The 19635-nt window shown below is 39.2% G+C and overlaps 1 protein-coding gene across 1 annotated transcript; it reads left to right on the top strand.

Moving 5' to 3' along the window:
- Positions 1-12893: 12893 nt before the first annotated feature.
- On the top strand, positions 12894-14378 carry LOC115920706 (solute carrier family 35 member G1-like). The gene has a single exon (XM_030977184.1). The coding sequence runs from the start codon at positions 13163-13165 to the stop codon at positions 14276-14278; it is 1116 nt and encodes a 371-aa protein (XP_030833044.1). The 5' UTR covers positions 12894-13162; the 3' UTR covers positions 14279-14378.
- Positions 14379-19635: the final 5257 nt, after the last annotated feature.

Here is a 19635-nt window from a genome sequence, read left to right as displayed (position 1 = left end):
GTATATGAATGTAAAGCAGTAAATAAAGTGCAAATGAATTCATGTAAAACTGGTGTATAATTTCCTTTATATGTTATGTGTCTGTACATTACACTAGACAAAGTGATGAATGGAAAAAGAGAGAAAGAGAGGTCTTATAAACAAATATCATGAATTTAAAATGAGAAAGAGAGAAAGGGAGAGAGAGACAGAGGTCTTAGAAACAAATATGAATTCAAGAAGTGAGAAAGAGAGGGGGTCTTAGAAACAAATATCATGAATTGAGAGCTAGAGAGAGAGAGGTCTTAGAAACAAATATCAAGAAATGAGAAAGAGAGGGGGGGGGTCTTAGAAACAAATATGAAGAGAGAGAGAGAGGCCTTAGAAACAAATATGAAGAGGGGGTTAATGAGAGAGAAAGAAAGAGGGGTCTGAGAAATACATACGAGAGAGAGAGTGGGTCGAGAGAGAGAGGTCTTAGAAAACAAATATGAATAGAGATGGGGGGGGGGGGCGGGGGAGAAATGGGTCTTAGAAAACAAATATGAAGAGAGATGAGGGGGGGGGGAGGCCTTAGAAAACAAATATGAAGGGAGAGGGGTCAAGAGAATTAGAGAAATTAGGTCTTAGAAACAAATGACATGAATTTAAAAAATGAAAGACGTGATCCCACAATAATAGAAAATGGTACGAGTGCAATATTTAAATCACAGTTTATGTATTACATTACCATTACACATATTATGTCGAGTGTAGTCTGTGTATGTGTCGATATGTGTACACGTGTGTTAGGGGGGGGGGGGGGTCCGAATCAGCAAATGGTTTGAAAGTAGGCTACACGTCAAAAATTGAAACCCTGAAGAAGGCGGAATTAAACCACAAAAACCATAATATTATTTGATTTCTCTCTTTCCTTACTTTGATTAATTCCTTCTCTAATTTCTCTCTTTCTTTCAAGTTAGTTTTTGTTTTCTCTCTCTGCTTATGACATTCTTTGTTTCCTCTCTGTTCTTTAATTATTTATTGTTTTTCTCTATTTCCTTCTGTTGTTATTCGTTGTTTTTCTCTCACTCGTACGTCTCGATACAAAAGTACATGTACCGCGTACCGCGACACTGGACATATAGGACGTACGTTGAGCATTGCAGAAGAGCTACGTGCGCGCGCAATATCTTGTCATGGATAGACTTTTCCCAGTCGGTTCCTTGAAATTTATTGGGAAAAGGTCCAGGCCAGGGTGTAAAACGCAAAGTCGCGGCCGGGGGAGGGTGCATGAACCGGTCTCACCCGGTGAACGAAGAGCAACCTTTTTGGTAAGGGGCGTGGGCAGTGGCCGGGTCCTGTCATATTATATGGCTACCCTTTCCTCTCAACTTGTATTTTCTCTCTTTTGGGGGAACTATACTTCCTTTACATACGAGAATATATCCAGGAATATACCCCCCCCCCCCCCCCCATAGCTAGCTAGCTAACACTCCCTAATTGCAGGTACAGGTTTCGCAGCTGTAAGTCTGCACATTAGACTACAACCGCAGCTGATGGTGTGAATAAAGTCATAATAATAATGTCCTTTGTTACACAAGTAGGTCAGCAGTGCGACTCATGTTGATATGAAACCCGTTCAAACTACACGATTACTTAATTGCTCTTTCAAATGCAACATTCATTTTCGAGGGTATTCGATTACACATCAGAAAGCATCATGTAGGTGTATGAGTGTGTATGCAAGTAAGTGTTGGTTGCGTCTTTGTTTCTGCGTTAACCCTAATAAGGCCCGGGGGGCATTATGCCCCCCCCCCCCCTCCACGTTTTTTCTGATTGCTCGGGAACGCATATGGATGGTGCCCCGCCGCTCGCTGACTTTTTCCTTTCGAGTCTTGCGATCTTTTAAAATAAGTTTTTTGTAAATCGGCCCTACGGCTATAAGGTCAGGTGACCTTTAGTCTTTGCATGTCAGCCCGAAAATCGCTCATTTTCGTGATTTGTGTACAAAACATAAGGAAATGTCATTTTTCCTAAAAATAGATCAAACATTGGTTACTGGGTCTTGTCTAATGTTTAGATGATTGTTTTTGGAGTCAAAATAGTTGAATTGTAGTTAGAAATTAAATAAAACAACAAAAACAATAAAATACACAAGTTAAAAAAACAATGAAATTATCAAATCAATATCAATGTATTACCCATATAGTTATTATTCATATTCTGATTACGTAACATGTCTTTGTCCTGTTCGTCTACGTGACGCACAAAGCTAATAAACTAGCCTTTATTTCTTTAGTACTTGCCATTGTGTTTTTAAGCTTAACTGGTCGTTCTGAACTGAACTTTGAAACAATTAACCACCAATGCACAACATCAACTCTAACCTATATTTTGTTCTTTATAATCAGGAGCGAATCGGAATGAAATTAATATTTGATTCCACGGGCCGAAAAGTGTTGAAAACCGGTCAATTTGTGGCTGGAGGGTCGGTTTAGTAACTCCAGAGTTTATCCCAATTTTAGTTCCTATAACCAATGCAAGAGTGTATATACCGCATTATATCTCTATGGAACGTATCCGTATTTGCTTGGTCGTGATATTTCCAATATACACTGTCGCTCATAAAGGTGGAATATTTATTTTTTATCCCAATTTATGGAATTATTTTAAAAATTATTTAAAAATAATAGATCTCGATAATAGTATACATTCTCAGATTTTATTGAATAATAATTTGCCAATGTGTGTTTTCCTTCTTCTTCTTCTTCTTCTTCCTTTGCTTCTTTTTCATCATGATCATGATCATGATCATCTCATTCTTCTCTTCAATGGGGAATACGACCTCTAATGTAAAGACGTAATATTTTCCATAGCTATAGCTTGCACTCCCTGATCTACATTTGCCACTCTCCACCCAGGTGTTAAATGGGTACCGGTAGGAAGGAATTCCTTAAAATGATGTGAGCGTCGAAATCGGCAGCCTAGCATAGCCGGGTAATGTTGGAGCGCCTTGAGGACCTTCCAAGGTCGATACGTGCGCTATATAAGAATCTAATATTATTATTACTAGCAGGACCCGCGAAAATCCGCGGGATTCTACAGGAGGGGGGGGGGGGCGGGTGGTGTAATATATAGAGACTGTCTAAATTAAAACCACCAAGAACTTGATTTGCCATTCAGGCCATTGAAAAAATATACATGTTTAGCGTCTCCGCCCGCTTCCTTTTTGGGGGCCGCCTCCTATTTTTTTTTATTTATTTTTTTTTTGAAAGAAAAAAAACATGAAAAGCACTGCTAAAATGTATTTCTGATTTTAAAAAAGAAAAAAAAAAAATTGTCGGCCGCCATCTTGAAAAATAGTCTAAATGTCAGGGAAAATGTACGGAGCGGACATTTTAAAAAAAGAAAAAAAAAGGGCCTCCTCCTTCCCATTTTTCGGAAAAAACAGGACGCTAAACATGTTTTTTTTTAAATTTGGCCTTATATAAAAAAATTAAAAAAACGATCCAACTGTACCGGTAGTTATTCTTTAAGCCACTGGAACTGGGTAGAGTTCCGTAGTGTGGCGTACCGACTACGCAGAAATTAGGCTGCGTATTAATGGGAAAATAGTCCCTGCGTAGGTTATATGCGTAAGCTGGCGTACAGGTTTGTTTATGGTTGCTTACTGTGTGGAAAGCTTTTACTGCTTTGTCGATCTGGCGTAGGGTAGCATACTGTTGCGTAAAAAGGCGTACTTTCTGCGTCAAGTTTCTACGCCAAAAGTACGCGAAAAAAATTTAACATGTCGAATTGTTTTCGTTTATCTTGCGTACCCCTTTACGTCCCTCAGCATATAGTAACGTAGGCCAGCGTATTTGGTACGCAATACTACACAACTCTACGTATTGATCCCACGCCATTAATTAGAGACCTGCCAGTGTCACAAATAAAGTATTAAAAATATGCTCATCTGACCTTAATTAAATGTCTAAAACCCTCAAGCTTTCGGGGGTTTGGCCCCTTGAAACCCGTGGACCCTACACCTATATTATATATAGAGGTCTACACTCAACTCGCTGCGATCTGATCTCCGCCCCCCCCCCCCACTTTGAAGAACGTTTCCTGGAGCCTACATGTTACATGGAAGAATGGTGCATGGTGATGCAGATTTTCTTTCTGCATCGATTCCCCCCCCCCCCCAACGATTTTACTCATTACGCAACTGACTGTTTTGCAATGCATGAAGTCACATACTTCTGTCTGGTTGATATTGAACTATTTATATGTAAATGTACAATTCATAACCTTATATAGACTCTAATGCTTTCTTGTAATTTACTGTAAATATTAAGAAACAAATTTATGGCACTTCGGCCTCTACGCTGTTGTGTTGACGGGTTCTTCGATGGATGGATAGACGTATATGTAGTTGTAGGCCTATAGTTATACGAATATTGGCCTGCTTGGCCCCCCAAACTCTTCGACTCTAGCGCAGCTCAGTCAAAGCATCTTCGTCAAAGCGCCCCGGCCGCAGCACCGTGTGTACTGTATGTGTTGACTGAAGTTAGCTTGTGACTCAACTGTCAGTCCAATGGTTTTCTTGTCAAAACTTTCCTTTAGAAAATGATAATCAAAATTGAGTATACATGGCCGTAATAATCACAAAATAAGCTTTGATTTCATACCTCCATTCACGAAAACTATATAATCGCGGCAATCATGATGGAAATAGGTCTCTAAGTTTGGACGTCGACGGGAAGCCCCGTGTATCTCTTGTGCAGCTACTACATGCAAAGCACATCCTAGCTACAACAAAGCACATCCTATAGAAAGATGCTTTACTCGGGTAAGCCCGACCCTGTGCATAGTGCATTTAATACGCAACTTAATGTGAGTGGATGGTCATCGGTCGTGTGTCTACGGATGTAATGTTGAATATCCATGAGGTATCTCTGTCGTCACGCATATCCTGCATTATGCATGTCGCGTCTGTTTTCGCCCTGGACGTCGACACGGAGGAGGACCTCGGGCGGAGTATAGCCAATTCGACAGAGTAGACTCTCCCGCGGACGATGGCACCGGTCACCGGGACCCCGAGGGGAGGGTTCAGGAGGAGATAGCTGCACCAACTTGGGTCGGCGATCTCATTAAAAAACAATAGAATACAAAGGCCAGCGGAGACGTCATGCCCCCCGCGGAGCCTTCTCGTATTATTATTATAATTATTATTAATTGGAGATACAGATTTCGCAGCTGTTAGTCTGCGTATTAGACTACGAGGCACCAAAATGATAACATCCATATCCGAACTGCAACCGCTGCTGATGCTATAAATAAGCTCGTAATTTCAGTGTCCTTTGTACGTGATAGGTCAACAGTGCAAATAACGTTGATATGAAACCCTTTCGAACTTAACAATTACTTGCTCTTACAATGAAAACTGTATTTTCGAGTTACACATCAGAAGGCTTCTTATTAACATGTGTGTGTGCGTGTATGCGAGTGGAAGTTGGGTGCGTATTTGTTGATGTGTCAAGTGAAATATGAAATGATTTCAAGGCGTATGTTGTATGATATTGTGCGAATTCATTGAACAGTACATCTAAAATGTTAATATTGTGAGATGAACAAAGAACCTGTTAATGGTTTAAGGGTTTTTATGGCCCTCTTTGTTTATGTGTATATTCAGCTCGGAGTAATTTATCGCCGGGGCATCATTGAACCATTGTTGGATTAAATCATCTTCGCTGTGTGTCACATTAATAACAGAGCTTCCCATGATTGCATGGAAACTGAAGTTTTGTTGAAAATTTATTGAATGCAGGTAAACAGAACTTGGTGAAATATCACTCCACGAGGACGGCTATAAGCGGCATTCGTAGGATATTCAGCAGTCTCGAATAATGTTCAAGCGAAAGAAAACTGACTGCCAGAAAAGACATAATGACATCGACTATCATGATGTTAACGTCAAGGAGAGTACGACAAGTGATGACAATGTCCGCAGCGACAGTATTGCACCTCCATCTGTGTCTTCATGGTCAGTTATTATTGGGACGTTGTACCATCATAGAGGTGTGATCTGGGCCATCATGTCCGTCTTAGTTGCTACAGCATGTTCCTTATGTATCAAACTGCTTACAGGTAAAGTGGCAGCTACTCAGATACTCTTCTTCCGCGGGCTTGCTCAAGTAATATTTTCTCTGCCCCATCTGGTGTTTTATAGGATTTCACTTCGGTTCCCTTTGAAAATAGTAATGCTGATATTGTCGAGAGCATTAGTTGGATCTCTTAGTGCATTTCTGAACTACTTCGCGTTTCAAGTCATTCCAGTCGCAACTGCTAAAGCGTTGCTGTACAGTTCTCCGCTATTTACTGGTATCTTTGCACGTGTTTGTCTGGGTGAACATTGCTCAGTTGCAATAGCGTTCTTCTCGTTTCTCACCGTCATCGCCGTTACCCTTGTTGTTCAACCACCGTTCATATTCGGCGGTGGTGACATCGGAAATTTGACTGGAATACTATGCGCGATCGTGGGTGCTGTTGTCATGGCCGGGAACACCATCATTTTGCGATTCATGCAAATCTTACGCATCGATGCACACGTCATCATATTCATCTATGGATTCATTGCCATGTTCTGCAGTTGTGCCGTGACCACAGCACTCGGTGAATGGACGACCCCTCACTGCGGGATTGACCGCTGGTTTGTAATAGGGCTGGCAGTATCTGGGTTCCTGGAGCAGGTCACAGTGACACTCGCTCTGAAGACCGAACCGGCCCTTGTTGTTTCCATTATTCGAACCAATGATATTTTCCTCGCTTTTGCGTTCGACTTTCTTATATTCCACATCGTGCCCAATGCGTGGACCGTTGTCGGAGCGATCTTGGTCGTCGGAAGCGCAATTGGAATGACGATATCGGCAAATTATGAACTTAAGAAACAGATGCAGGTTGAGAAAGAGGAGGAGGAGGAGGCCTCTTTCTAGAACAGGGATGATCATTTATCGCGGATCTAGGATGTATAATAACTAACCTATCAGTTCAAGTTGATCTAGCACACTTGCCTTGTTTAAAAAGTGGCCTTTACAATATACATTGAGGGCATTAGTAAGAAATACCCAAACAAGGTACCTTTGGAACACGCCGAGGGTGTTTGGACTATTTTGAAGGCCGAGTGTGGGTAATTTTACTAATGCCGGAAAAATTATGTGTATCTTTTGTTTTATAAGATTATTTTTAATTTGTTTTATAAAATGATGTTTTATAACATGAATTTACTAACGACCGGTCATTATCAAAACTACGTGTTGAGCAAAACAAATGCCTTGTCACCTGTACGCTCACAACCAATCATTTGATTAGGATCCACGTCATCATCTTATAAACATGGATAACAGATTTTGATATTCAATTTTTTTCTCCTAATAGTGCATCATAATTATAATCGTGTGGGGTGATAGTTTTAGTTTTATAGTACAGGGGTGTACAATAAATGTGTAATAGTTCATGTTATATGTATATTCATGTGCACGTTTTTTCAATATTTTTGTGTTATTTTCATGCATGTTTAATTCTTCTCTTATTTCTTTCACCCTTTCTGTCTGGATCTTTTAGGATAAACAGATCCATTAAATCAATGGCTTTGAAAAGAGCAATGCAGCCGTTATTTGTTTATGATAATTATTATTACTTGTTATGTTCATACATGTATGTATGTATATATGTTTTTGTTTGTACTGAACATAAAACCAAACCAAAACGTTAGGTTTGCGAATATGCAACTGTTTTGCACAGCGCTTGTGATACAGTCACATGGTTACATTTGGAAAACGAATCCTTAAGACTGGAAAGTGTGGAAGACTATTCACCCCTCACCATAAATTTCATTTCCCGTTTCAGGGATACTGTACCATATACGTACCATTCTACGGCGCAGCATAATTTTAATGCGGACATAATAAATCACAATTGAAACCTGACAACTGTATTGTGATTGGAATAATATCCGAATAAGATGACAACTGGGAGGAAAGATGAACTTAAGATGGAAAGCTAGAATGTGTTTTCTGACTGCCCTACGTGTGGAGCAAAAAATTAACGGCAACCATTAGGAAAGTTAAAATTTCTTTCAAAGTGACATCCCTTCGCTTTTATGGGTGCATCTAGAGGAATACTGATTAATAATAGCATGTACCCAACTGTATCGAACATTCATTATCGCCGCAAAAGACACGTTGAGTACAATGAGTGTTTAATACGTATGGGAATTCAACTTATGAGTATGAAAGTCATATAGTCAAGTCATATATTCAAGTCATTGTATTCAAGTCATTGTATTTATAAATCCAAATTTATAAATCCATGATACAATGCCATTTTGATTAGTGTGATATAGTCTATGCAAACACAAGGGTTACGAACTTACGAAAACTTCAAACTTTACAAAATAAAGCGCTAAAAGCTGTTTTAAGGAAAGACCCAAGATTCCCAACAGATCAGCTGTTCCTACTTTTGAATTTAGATAACATTTTAGAAAGATTTTAAAAAAGGACATTAATAGTGGTGCACCAAATATTTTATAATAATGTACCAAACCTATTCTTCGTTTCTTTGAAAAGCGCAACCCTGTGTATAATACCTGACACTCTTTTCATAATTTCGCATAACCTAAAGGCCAAACGAATTATAAAATAAGGTGGTTAAGTTATAGAGGAGCGAAATGCTGGAACATAATTTTACAGGAACTGAAAACCATAGAGAACAAAAATGTTTTTAGAAAACACATCATGTCACCACCTAGGTAGCGGGGGGGGGGGGGCTGACCCTTGGGAGGAGAGTCAATCAGACTCTCGGTTGACAATACACTTCTCTGTTAAATATCTACTTTTTATTCATTACTGTTCATTTGTATTTTGTACATTATAATAATTCATGTTTTCTTTGTTTGTTTTTAGTTGTTGATTTGATTCGATTATTTAGCATATTTCTATGTTTTGTTATCTTTTGTTACTTGATTTTGTTTTGTTCAGTCACGGACTTTCTGAAAATCAACCGTTAAGGCTGAGAGAGTGACCGTGCTTAAATGAATAAATAAAATGAAATGAAAAAATGTATTCAAGTCATATATTAGCGCCATATACTCACGTCATATATATATATATATATATTGTGTGACAAAGCACCTAAATATACATTTAAAATGATTTAATAGTTGGTTTCAATTTCGAACGTGTACCGTACGTTCATTATCCATAGAGTACTGACCTATCAAACGTTTTGCCACTACGGGCACTACCTGACTACGAATGCATCAACATGATTTGTATTTATTCCGCAAGATTATTGGAGATTTGATACATTGGACATGTTTACTGGCATTATTAGTTTATCTCTTAGCTCTACGTCCTTGAAGGACGTTTGTAGTGGACAAATAACGATAATATTTGCTTTCAGTGAAGGCATGTTGACAATCTTTAAAAATATATTTATCACGTTGACTTGGTCAAAGTACAATGGGTGTAAGGCGATAAAGATCAAAACTTGCCTAATCAATTTAGCGTCCCTTGAGCCAAGTTAAACTCCGACGAATTGAGTCCCCTCTGATATAGTCCGTCCATTTATATGCATCAGTGTCCTGGAAAAAAATCACCCGATGTTTAGTCGCATGCAGTTTACGGACGTCCATGAATCCAGAAGATGGTAGACTTGTAGTTAACCTATGTCTATCGCACTGTCTGTGTTTCTGGTGATACTTCGAGAATATATGGTTCGACTCTGTGCTCAGGAATAGAAATGCTGATTTGTATGAAAATATAGTCATCTGAAATCATGTTAAAACGAAATACGACTGACTCCAAAAATGAACATGATAATATTGACTATCATGGAGTTAAGGATCACAGGGTCGATGTCGCTTATGACAACATCAACAGCGTGAATGCCATCGCGCTATCTAAATCCTCGTGGAGAGTAGTTCTTGGAAGGTTGTACCGACACATCCATCTGCCGTCGCATCCATCTGCCTTTAAACTGCATACGCTCTTTGTGTCAAAAGCCTGGCAGGTAAAATGGCAGCAAGCCAGGCGTTGTTTTTCCGCGGATTTGCTCAGGTACTCTTCTCTATGCCACATCTAATGCATTACAGGGTGTCGTTACACTTACCACTTAAATTCACCCTGCTGATACTAGCCAGAGCATCGATAGGGTCTCTCGGAGGAATTCTGGGTTACCTCTCCTATCAAGCTGTCCCAGTCGCTACAGCCAAGGGAATTATTTACAGTTCTCCTCTGTTAACAGGTATCTTCGCGTGTGTGTTTCTTGGAGAGCGGTGTTCATTTCAAAAAGTGTTCTTCGCCTGCCTCACGGTAATCGCTGTAACCCTTGTTGCTCAGCCACCCTTCATATTTGGTAAAGGCTACGTCGCGGAAGGAAAACTTACTGGCATCTTAATTGTGCGCTGTTTTCACCGCCGTTGGCGTGTCTTTGATCACAATTACGTTGCGATATATGCAGCAATTGCGAATCGATGCACAGTTGATAATTTTCATCTATGGAATTTTTGTAATGTTTTGTTTTGGAATAATGGCAGTGGCACTCGGAGAATGGGCGAATCCTCAATGTGGGATGGACCGCTGCTTAGTAATCGTACTAGCAACCGCTGGATTCCTGGAACAATTAACACTTACACTTGCTCTCCAGACAGAACCCACGTTGGTTGTATCAATTATTCGAACTAACGATGTATTCCTCTCACTGGCCTTTGAATTCCTTGTGTTTGACATCGTTCCAAATGCCTTGACCGTTGTCGGAGCGATTTTGGTCGTCGGAAGCGCAATTGGAATGACTGTTTCGGCCCATCGAGAGAACAAGCGGCGATTAGATGCGAGAGTCCAATCTGAAGACCATATCGGGGATCAGGAAGCATTGTAATGGGGGGGGGGGGGGGCTATAATGTATTTCATTTCGAAATGGGAAATTTTGACAACCTTATCATTTCTTTTTTGATTGTTTCCGTTCTGAAAGACCGCAAAATCCTGAATCTTTTAGACGGTCGCAAAGATTTTAAAGAAATTAACTTATCAGCAAAGTCAATGTATTACCTATATAGTTATTATTCATATTCTGATTGCGTAACATGTCCTTGTCCTGTTCGTCTACGTGACGCACGAAGATAATAAAGTAGCCTTTATTTCTTTAGTACTTGCATCATGTTTTTAAGCTGAACTGGTCGTCCTGAACTGAACATTGAAACAATTAATCACCAATGCACAACATCAACTCTAACTTATATATGTTTGTCCTTTATAATCAGGAGCGAACTGGAATGAAATTAATATTTGATTCCACGGGCTGAAAAGTGTTGAAAACCGGTCAATTTGTGGCTGGAGGGTCGGTTTAGTAACTCCAGAGTTTATCCAAATTTTAGTTTCTATGACCAATGCAAGAGTGTATATACCGCATTATATCTCTATGGAACGTATCCGTATTTGCTTGGTCGTGATAGTTCCAATATACATTGTAGATATTACGGTCCTGGAAAACCTAATCCACCGTGTATTCCTTTTCCGAAATGGAAATTCTATGATATTTTATTTTAGAATTGTTATTAATGATGTAAGCTTGTTATTGTGGCCAACTGTCGATAATAGCGACCGCTATATAGAACCTTATAGGCCCGGAGTAAATTACTGTAGACCCTCTGTACCGGTCACCTGCCTAACGCGGCCAGCGGCCATGATTGTATCTTTTAGGAGAATCTTTACGAATTTTGTAAAGCTTGTTATTAAAAATAAATGTATGTTTATTTTATCAACTTCTGTTTCTTTGTTTAGTGAATATGTATAATAATAATATCGGTTATTTATATAGCGCACATATCTACCATGCAAGGTGCTCAGGCGCTCCAATACTATCCCGGCTCTGCTAGGCTACCGATTTCGGCGCTCACAGCATTCAAGGAATTCATAATTCCTACCGGTTCCCATTTAACACCTGGGTGGAGAGTGGCATATATACCCTGTGAAGAAAAAAACCAAACCCTAGCTGCAAAACAAAATTCCAGTCATTTGAATTCTACGATTTTGGGGGAACTATACTTCCTCTGAATTCGAGAATATTAAGGGAACCCCCCCCCCCCCAACCCCAACCCCCACCCCAAGTAAGCATTATATAAGATTTCATCTCGCACACTATGGTTGAATTAAGTGTTTTCTTCTCCTTCTTCTTCTTCTTCTTCTTCTTCTTCCTTTTCTTCTTCCTCATCATGACTATCATGATCATCATTATCTTATTCTTCTCTTCACTGGGGAATACGACCTCTAATGTAAAGACGTAATATTTTCCATAGCTATAGCTTGCACTCCCTGATCTACATTTGCCACTCTCCACCCAGGTGTTAAATGGGTACCGATTGGAAGGAATTCCTTAAAATGCTGTGAGCGTCGAAATCGGCAGCCTAGCATAGCCGGGTAATGTTGGAGCGCCTTGAGGACCTTCCAAGGTCGATACGTGCGCTATATAAGAATCTAATATTATTATTATTATTAATTGGAGATACAGATTTCGCAGCTGTTAGTCTGCATATAAGACTACGAGGCACCAAAATGATAACATCCATATCCGAACTACAACCGCTGCTGATGCTATAAATAAGCTCGTAATTTCAGTGTCCTTTATGATAGGTCAACAGTGCAAATAACGTTGATATGAAACCCTTTCAAACTAAACAATTGCTTGCTCTTACAATGAAAACTGTATTTTCGAGTTACACATCAGAAGGCTTCTTATTAACATGTGTGTGTGCGTGTATGCGAGTGGGAGTTGGGTGCGTATTTGTTGATGTGTCAAGTGAAATCTAAAATGATTTCAAGGCGTACGTTGTATGATATTGTGCGAATTCATTGAACAGTACATGTAAAAAGTGACCATTGTGAGATGAACAAAGAACCTGTTAATGGTTTAAGGGTTTTTATGGCCCTCTTTTTTTACGTGTATATTCAGCTCGGAGTAATTTATCGCCGGGGCATCATTGAACCATTGTTGGATTAAATCATCTTCGCTGTGTGTCACATTAATAACAGAGCTTCCCATGATTGCATGGAAACTGAAGTTTTGTTGAAAATTTATTGAATGCAGGTAAACAGAACTTGGTGAAATATCACTCCACGAGGACGGCTATAAGCGGCATTCGTAGGATATTCAGCAGTCTCGAATAATGTTCAAGCGAAAGAAAACTGACTGCCAGAAAAGACATAATGACATCGACTATCATGATGTTAACGTCAAGGAGAGTACGACAAGTGATGACAATGTCCGCAGCGACAGTATTGCACCTCCATCTGTGTCTTCATGGACAGTTATTATTGGGACGTTGTACCATCATAGAGGTGTGATCTGGGCCATCATGTCCGTCTTAGTTGCTACAGCATGTTCCTTATGTATCAAACTGCTTACAGGTAAAGTGGCAGCTACTCAGATACTCTTCTTCCGCGGGCTTGCTCAAGTAATATTTTCTCTGCCCCATCTGGTGTTTTATAGGATTTCACTTCGGTTCCCTTTGAAAATAGTAATGCTGATATTGTCGAGAGCATTAGTTGGATCTCTTAGTGCATTTCTGAACTACTTCGCGTTTCAAGTCATTCCAGTCGCAACTGCTAAAGCGTTGCTGTACAGTTCACCGCTATTTACTGGTATCTTTGCACGTGTTTGTCTGGGTGAACATTGCTCAGTTGCAATAGCGTTCTTCTCGTTTCTCACCGTCATCGCCGTTACCCTTGTTGTTCAACCACCGTTCATATTCGGCGGTGGTGACATCGGAAATTTGACTGGAATACTATGCGCGATCGTGGGTGCTGTTGTCATGGCCGGGAACACCATCATTTTGCGATTCATGCAGATCTTACGCATCGATGCACACGCCATCATATTCATCTATGGATTCATTGCCATGTTCTGCAGTTGTGCCGTGACCACAGCACTCGGTGAATGGACGACCCCTCACTGCGGGATTGACCGCTGGTTTGTAATAGGGCTGGCAGTATCTGGGTTCCTGGAGCAGGTAACAGTGACACTCGCTCTCAAGACCGAACCGGCCCTTGTTGTTTCCATTATTCGAACTAATGATATTTTCCTCGCTTTCGTTTTCGACTTTCTTATTTTCCACATCGTGCCCAATGCGTGGACAGTTGTCGGAGCGATCTTGGTCGTCGGAAGCGCAATTGGAATGACGATATCGGCAAATTATGAACTCAAGAAACAGATGCAGGTGGAGAAGGAGGAGGAGGAGGAGGCCTCTTTCGAGAACAGGGATGATCATTTATCGCGGATCTAGGATGTATAATAACTAACCTGTCAGTTCAAGTTGATCTAGCACACTTGCCTTGTTTAAAAAGTGGCCTTTACAATATACATTGAGGGCATTAGTAAGAAATACCCACACAAGGTACCTTTGGAACACGCCGAGGGTGTTTGGACTATTTTGAAGGCCGAGTGTGGGTAATTTTACTAATGCCGGAAAAATTATGTGTATTTTTTGTTTTATAAGATTATTTTTAATTTGTTTTTATAAGATTATTTTTAATTTGTTTTATAAAATGATGTTTTATAACATGAATTTACTAACGACCGGTCATTATCAAAACTACAGATGGCGAAGGAGGAGGAGGCCTCTTTCGAGAACATGGATGATCAGCTATCGCGGATCTAGGATGTATAATGACTTACCCAGTGGCGTATGCAGGATTTTTTCAAGGGGGGGGGGGTTGAATCCCCCCCCTCCCCCTGCGTACGCGCCTGGACTTCAATCAATTTAAGTTGATCAAACACACTTGCCTTATTTAAAAAATGTCCCTAACAATATACATTGAGGGCATTAGTAAGAATAACCCACACAAGGTACCTTTGGAACAGTCTAACACGCCCGAGGCGATAGCCGAGGGTGTGTGGACTGTTTTGCAGGCCGAGTGTAGGTAATTATACTAATACTCAAATGAAATTATGATTATTTTCAGTTTTATAAGATTATGTTTAATTTGTTTTATAAAATGATGTTTTATAACATGATTTTACTAATGACCGGTCATTATAAAAATTACGTGTTAGGCAAAATCAATGCCTGGTCACGTGTACGCTCTCAACCAATATACATTGTAGATATTGTCGTCCTGAAAAACTTAGACCTCCATGTATTCCTTCTCAAAAATGGAAATTCGATAATATAATATTGTAAAATTGTTATCAATGATGTAAGCTTGTTATTGCGGCCACCTGTCGATAGCGGCCACCAATGCACATCAACGCTTACTAATAAATATTTTTCTTTATGATCAGGAGCGAACTGGAATGATAGGAAAATCTCATTCCACGGGCCGAAAAGTGTTGAAAACCGGTCAATTTGTGGCTGGAGGGTCGATTTAGTAACTCCAGAGTTTATCAAAATGTTAGTTCCTATAACCTATGCAAATACCGCATTATATCTCTGGAACGTATCCGTATTTGCTTTGTCGTAATAGTTCCATTGTAGATTTTTGCGGTCCTGGAAAACCTAGTCCATCTTGTATTCCTTCTCAAAAATGGAAATCCTATGATATATTATTTTAGAATTGTTATTAATGATGTAAGCTTATTATTGCGGCCAACTGTCGATATAGCGACCGCTATATAGAAGGCCCGGAGTAAATTACTATAGACCCTCTATACCTTTCACCCGGCTAACACGGCCAGCGGCCATTATTGTATCCTTTAGGACAGGCCTTTTCAACTTGTGGCGCTTGCGGTCGGTCGGAGTTGCGCGCGACTGTTGCAACAACAAAAAAACAGAAAGAAATATATATTTTAGAACTAAATACTCAGCTAAATCAAGAACTTGCTGTCGAATTCGAACCCAAAATGCCTGTTTAACAAACAGGAAGGAAGAGGGAATTTATCGTTTTTTACCATTTTATACGACTCTAAACCTAATCTCTGAACAACAGTTAGCTTACGATGTGCTACTTATTTTAACATTGCCATTCTCTGGAAACATCTTGTTTTTGTTTGATTGATTTTCACTTTATTTTGACATTTCCCGTGTTTATTGCACCCTAAAAACTACGTACAAATTTACCTCCAGTGTAAATGTACCCAGGAATTGTACTATTTTGTTCACATCAATATGAAATTAGGATTGATTATATTGTGGAATGAAATGGTGTTAAAAATGCTCCATTTGGGCCTTTAGAAAGCCCTAAAATCCAACAGCTTCAGAGGGCTCCGCTCCCTGCTACCCCCCGTTGGGGCTTAGCCCCTCGACCCAATCCGTTTTCGGATGGGGTCTACATTATTATGAACTACATTATTTTGTGCAAATAGTCAGGTTCATTACAAAAACACTGGGAAAAGAATTTTACAAAAGCCAAATACGTGTTACATGTGAGCCGTATGTACCAAAACACTGGCACCCATCTTTAAACAAATACTACTTATCTACTTTGTGCAGATTTCATGCGTTTCGGTGGGATTACATTGGCATTCAAATATTAACACTTAAGTGTTTCTCCACAAGAGCATATACGATTAAAATTTGTCGTTATAGTTCATTATGAACATTGTTTGAAGTCAGCTGTCAAGCCTTACATTATATATTGGTATTGATATTGGTATTGATATTCCATCTCTCAAAATTCTCAATTTATGTTTACATTCAATTAAGGTGAGAGTGAACGGAGAATTGGGTGATGCGTGCGTGGGTGTGTGTGTGTGCGTGCGTTTGTGTTTGTGTGCGCGTGTGGGGGTGGGGTGTGTTTGTGTGAGGGAGGGGCAGGGAGGAGCAGGCATTGTTCCAGTAAAGTAACCTCCAGATTTGTTTAAGTTTTTAAATTATAATTGAATAACATTTATACAATTGACATATATATTATGTTAAGGTACTTATAAGTTTATACTGGAAATAAGTTTTTTTGTTTAATTATGTTTATGTATAATCAATTGATGTTGAAAACGTTTATTTTATTCAATTGTATGTAATTGTTTGTATCACACATTTAGAGAAATAAAACAAAATTACTTTTTGTAAATGTGTGCGCGCGCATGTGCGTGTGTGTGTGCGTGTGTGTGTGTGTGTGTGTGCGTGTTTGCGAGTGTGTATGGGTACTTGTATATTGAACATAACCCAAACTTTGAATTGATTTGCATGACAACATTGATGTATTAAATAGAATGTGACGTTTGTGGATGTGATAGTCTATGAGACCATGGGCCCTACCATGTGGTAGATTAAATTATGAGACTGTATGAGGTAGATAGCTGCTGTAGTTAATGGTCGTTTTTTGTGATATACTGTACTTGTACATGCTATGTAGCTTGTAAAATTGAATTTAAAAAAAAATGATGTTGAGTTTAACTTGTGAGGGACCTCATTTACGAGCACAAGTTGCTTCTTAGGGGTCATGTGGGGGTGTTTCACACAGATCCTAAGTTGAACGTATCTCTAAGTTGTACTTTACAATTATGGAAAGCCGTTAGCAGCTATGAAAATATTATGTAAAAGTTTAGGCATAAGATGTTGATTCAAATCATTCATATATTCTAATATCAAGGAGCTTTCATATTCTTGATGTGGAATTTATAAAAAGTCTAAAATATTAGATTTTTCGCTTTTGAATATATTTTATTTTAAGGCTAATATGGCTCTCCATAATATCTAAGTTCATCTTAGAGTTAAGTTTGACTTAACAGGATCTTTGTGAAACACCCCCTTGCCTATTATATATACAATATTTCGTATACGTAGCCTACTTTATTTGTATACAGTAGGCTTGCGGATAGTCAACCTGTTCGAAACGTTGAGCCACTCATCCTCTCCAAGCGCTATAGTTCTCCTTAGAACTATAAGCAAGCTTAACAAACAGTCCTTTTCAGGACTACACACCCCAAGAAAGATTACCGAGTCAGAGTCCTTTTTCAGGATTCCTCAATCCTCTCTCTCTCTCTCTCGTTCTCTCTCTCTCACACACACATGGTGCACCCGCAAGCCTACTGTATATCTACATCACCATGCAAGCCGACACTTACAAGCAGTACTTTATTTTTGTTATCATGCCAAATAAATTGAATAGATCATAAAGAATTCTCGTTTCTATGGTACCATGGTACAATTATCCATTAGAAATACGATGTATTTATAGAAGCAAATTTAAGCGATCGGTTAAAGTTGATGTTTATTGATTTTAAAAACTAACTTAATTTCATTATTGCAAAGTTGAAACGTTGATTCGACAAGGTTATCAAAATTCAATGCTTGGAAACATTCGAAATAATGATTATTATAAATTATAAAACGCTTAAATACAGCCCCGTCATAGCACCTGAAGAGCTCCCCGAACGCTGCTGAGATGCGTGAGATCACAGTATGGACATGACTTGCACAAGCAGACGATGTCCCATGACATCTCACACATTTTCAGTGCCTGTGTTTTCATCTTTTCTTGAGTTCTTTCTCTTACTCCACTACCGTCAGGCTAAATGTATAATCTATTGCCTCACTCTTAACCCCGCACATGGTTTTATTTTGATGACAAATGCAGCGATACAAAAATAAAGGAATTTGTCGCTTGTAAACAAATAAGACGCCATTGAATATTCAGCTGGACACACCGCGGTATGTTCGGCGTTTCAAGAGGGAACAAATGCCGTCCTCAACATCGTTCCGGGGGTTTTCAATTCGAAAGTCTGGTTTCTTTGACTGTTAATTAACCCCTATCCTGTGTATTTACAAGCAAAAGATTTTAGTTATCGGAATCGGGTCATATCCCCTTTTGAATGGTTTGACATGCCATCACATTTATATACACTAAACTCATTATAATTTGACAAATAAAAGCTTTGCAATTATGTTCATTCTCTATGGGATGTCGTCTGCTTGGGCAGTATTGGTCCATATAGTGACGTCATTAAAACATCTTTATTTTTCCGGCGAATCTCTCGTATATCCCAGCTGCTATGCCGGTGGTTGTATTTGTATTTTTATAAATCACCCGATATGTAGTTGACCTAAAACTTGTACGATGGCCATCTGTTAGCTTACCAGTTTCTAGTCATACATTAGTTGACATATTTGTGATTTTCTTTGAAGTTCAACTTTAAAATAATATTAATACATAAGATGAGACCTGGATTTTAATGATTTAACATGCTCCACAATATAGTGGCTGGTAGGCTTCATAGTTTTCCCCTACACACCTCCGCCCCTCTCCAGCCCCCCTCCCCCCTCCCGCCAATACTGAAAATATTTTTTCCCCATATTTTTCCCTACACAGGGATTTTATTGATTTTCATAATGCTTGGCCGTACAGAGTATTTAAGCAATTGCCTCGTAACTGCCCCAGGATAAAAACCGTTTCGATATGCTATATTAATGCCTTTTGTGAGGCGTTAACCCTCATTACTGTCAGTTAGGACTTAAAGACGTAGGTCCTCTAGTTGATAAGCATAGTAGCATACACATGCTTAAGCAGTTACGCTAAATAAACATGCGCAACTTATTATTCAATAAAATTTGAGAATGTATAGTATTATCTAGATCTATAAGGAATAAATCATTGTCAAAATTATTCCATAAATTTGGGTAAACATAATTATTTCACCTTTATGACCAACATAACCTAGTAATTCTTTAAAACCCATTTTTATCTAAATATGCCACAGTTCCTG

The sequence above is a fragment of the Strongylocentrotus purpuratus genome, unplaced genomic scaffold (genome assembly GCF_000002235.5).
Source record: "Strongylocentrotus purpuratus isolate Spur 01 unplaced genomic scaffold, Spur_5.0 spur5_scaffold_9, whole genome shotgun sequence".
NCBI classification, from domain to species: domain Eukaryota; kingdom Metazoa; phylum Echinodermata; class Echinoidea; order Camarodonta; family Strongylocentrotidae; genus Strongylocentrotus; species Strongylocentrotus purpuratus.
The sequence above is the reverse complement of the archived record's forward strand: the minus strand, read 5'-3'. Positions and strand labels throughout refer to the sequence as shown.

Excerpts from the sequence above, each read along its gene's own strand:
- LOC115920706 (XM_030977184.1), top strand. The coding sequence starts at position 13,163 with ATGTTCAAGCGAAAGAAAACTGACTGCCAGAAAAGACATAATGACATC.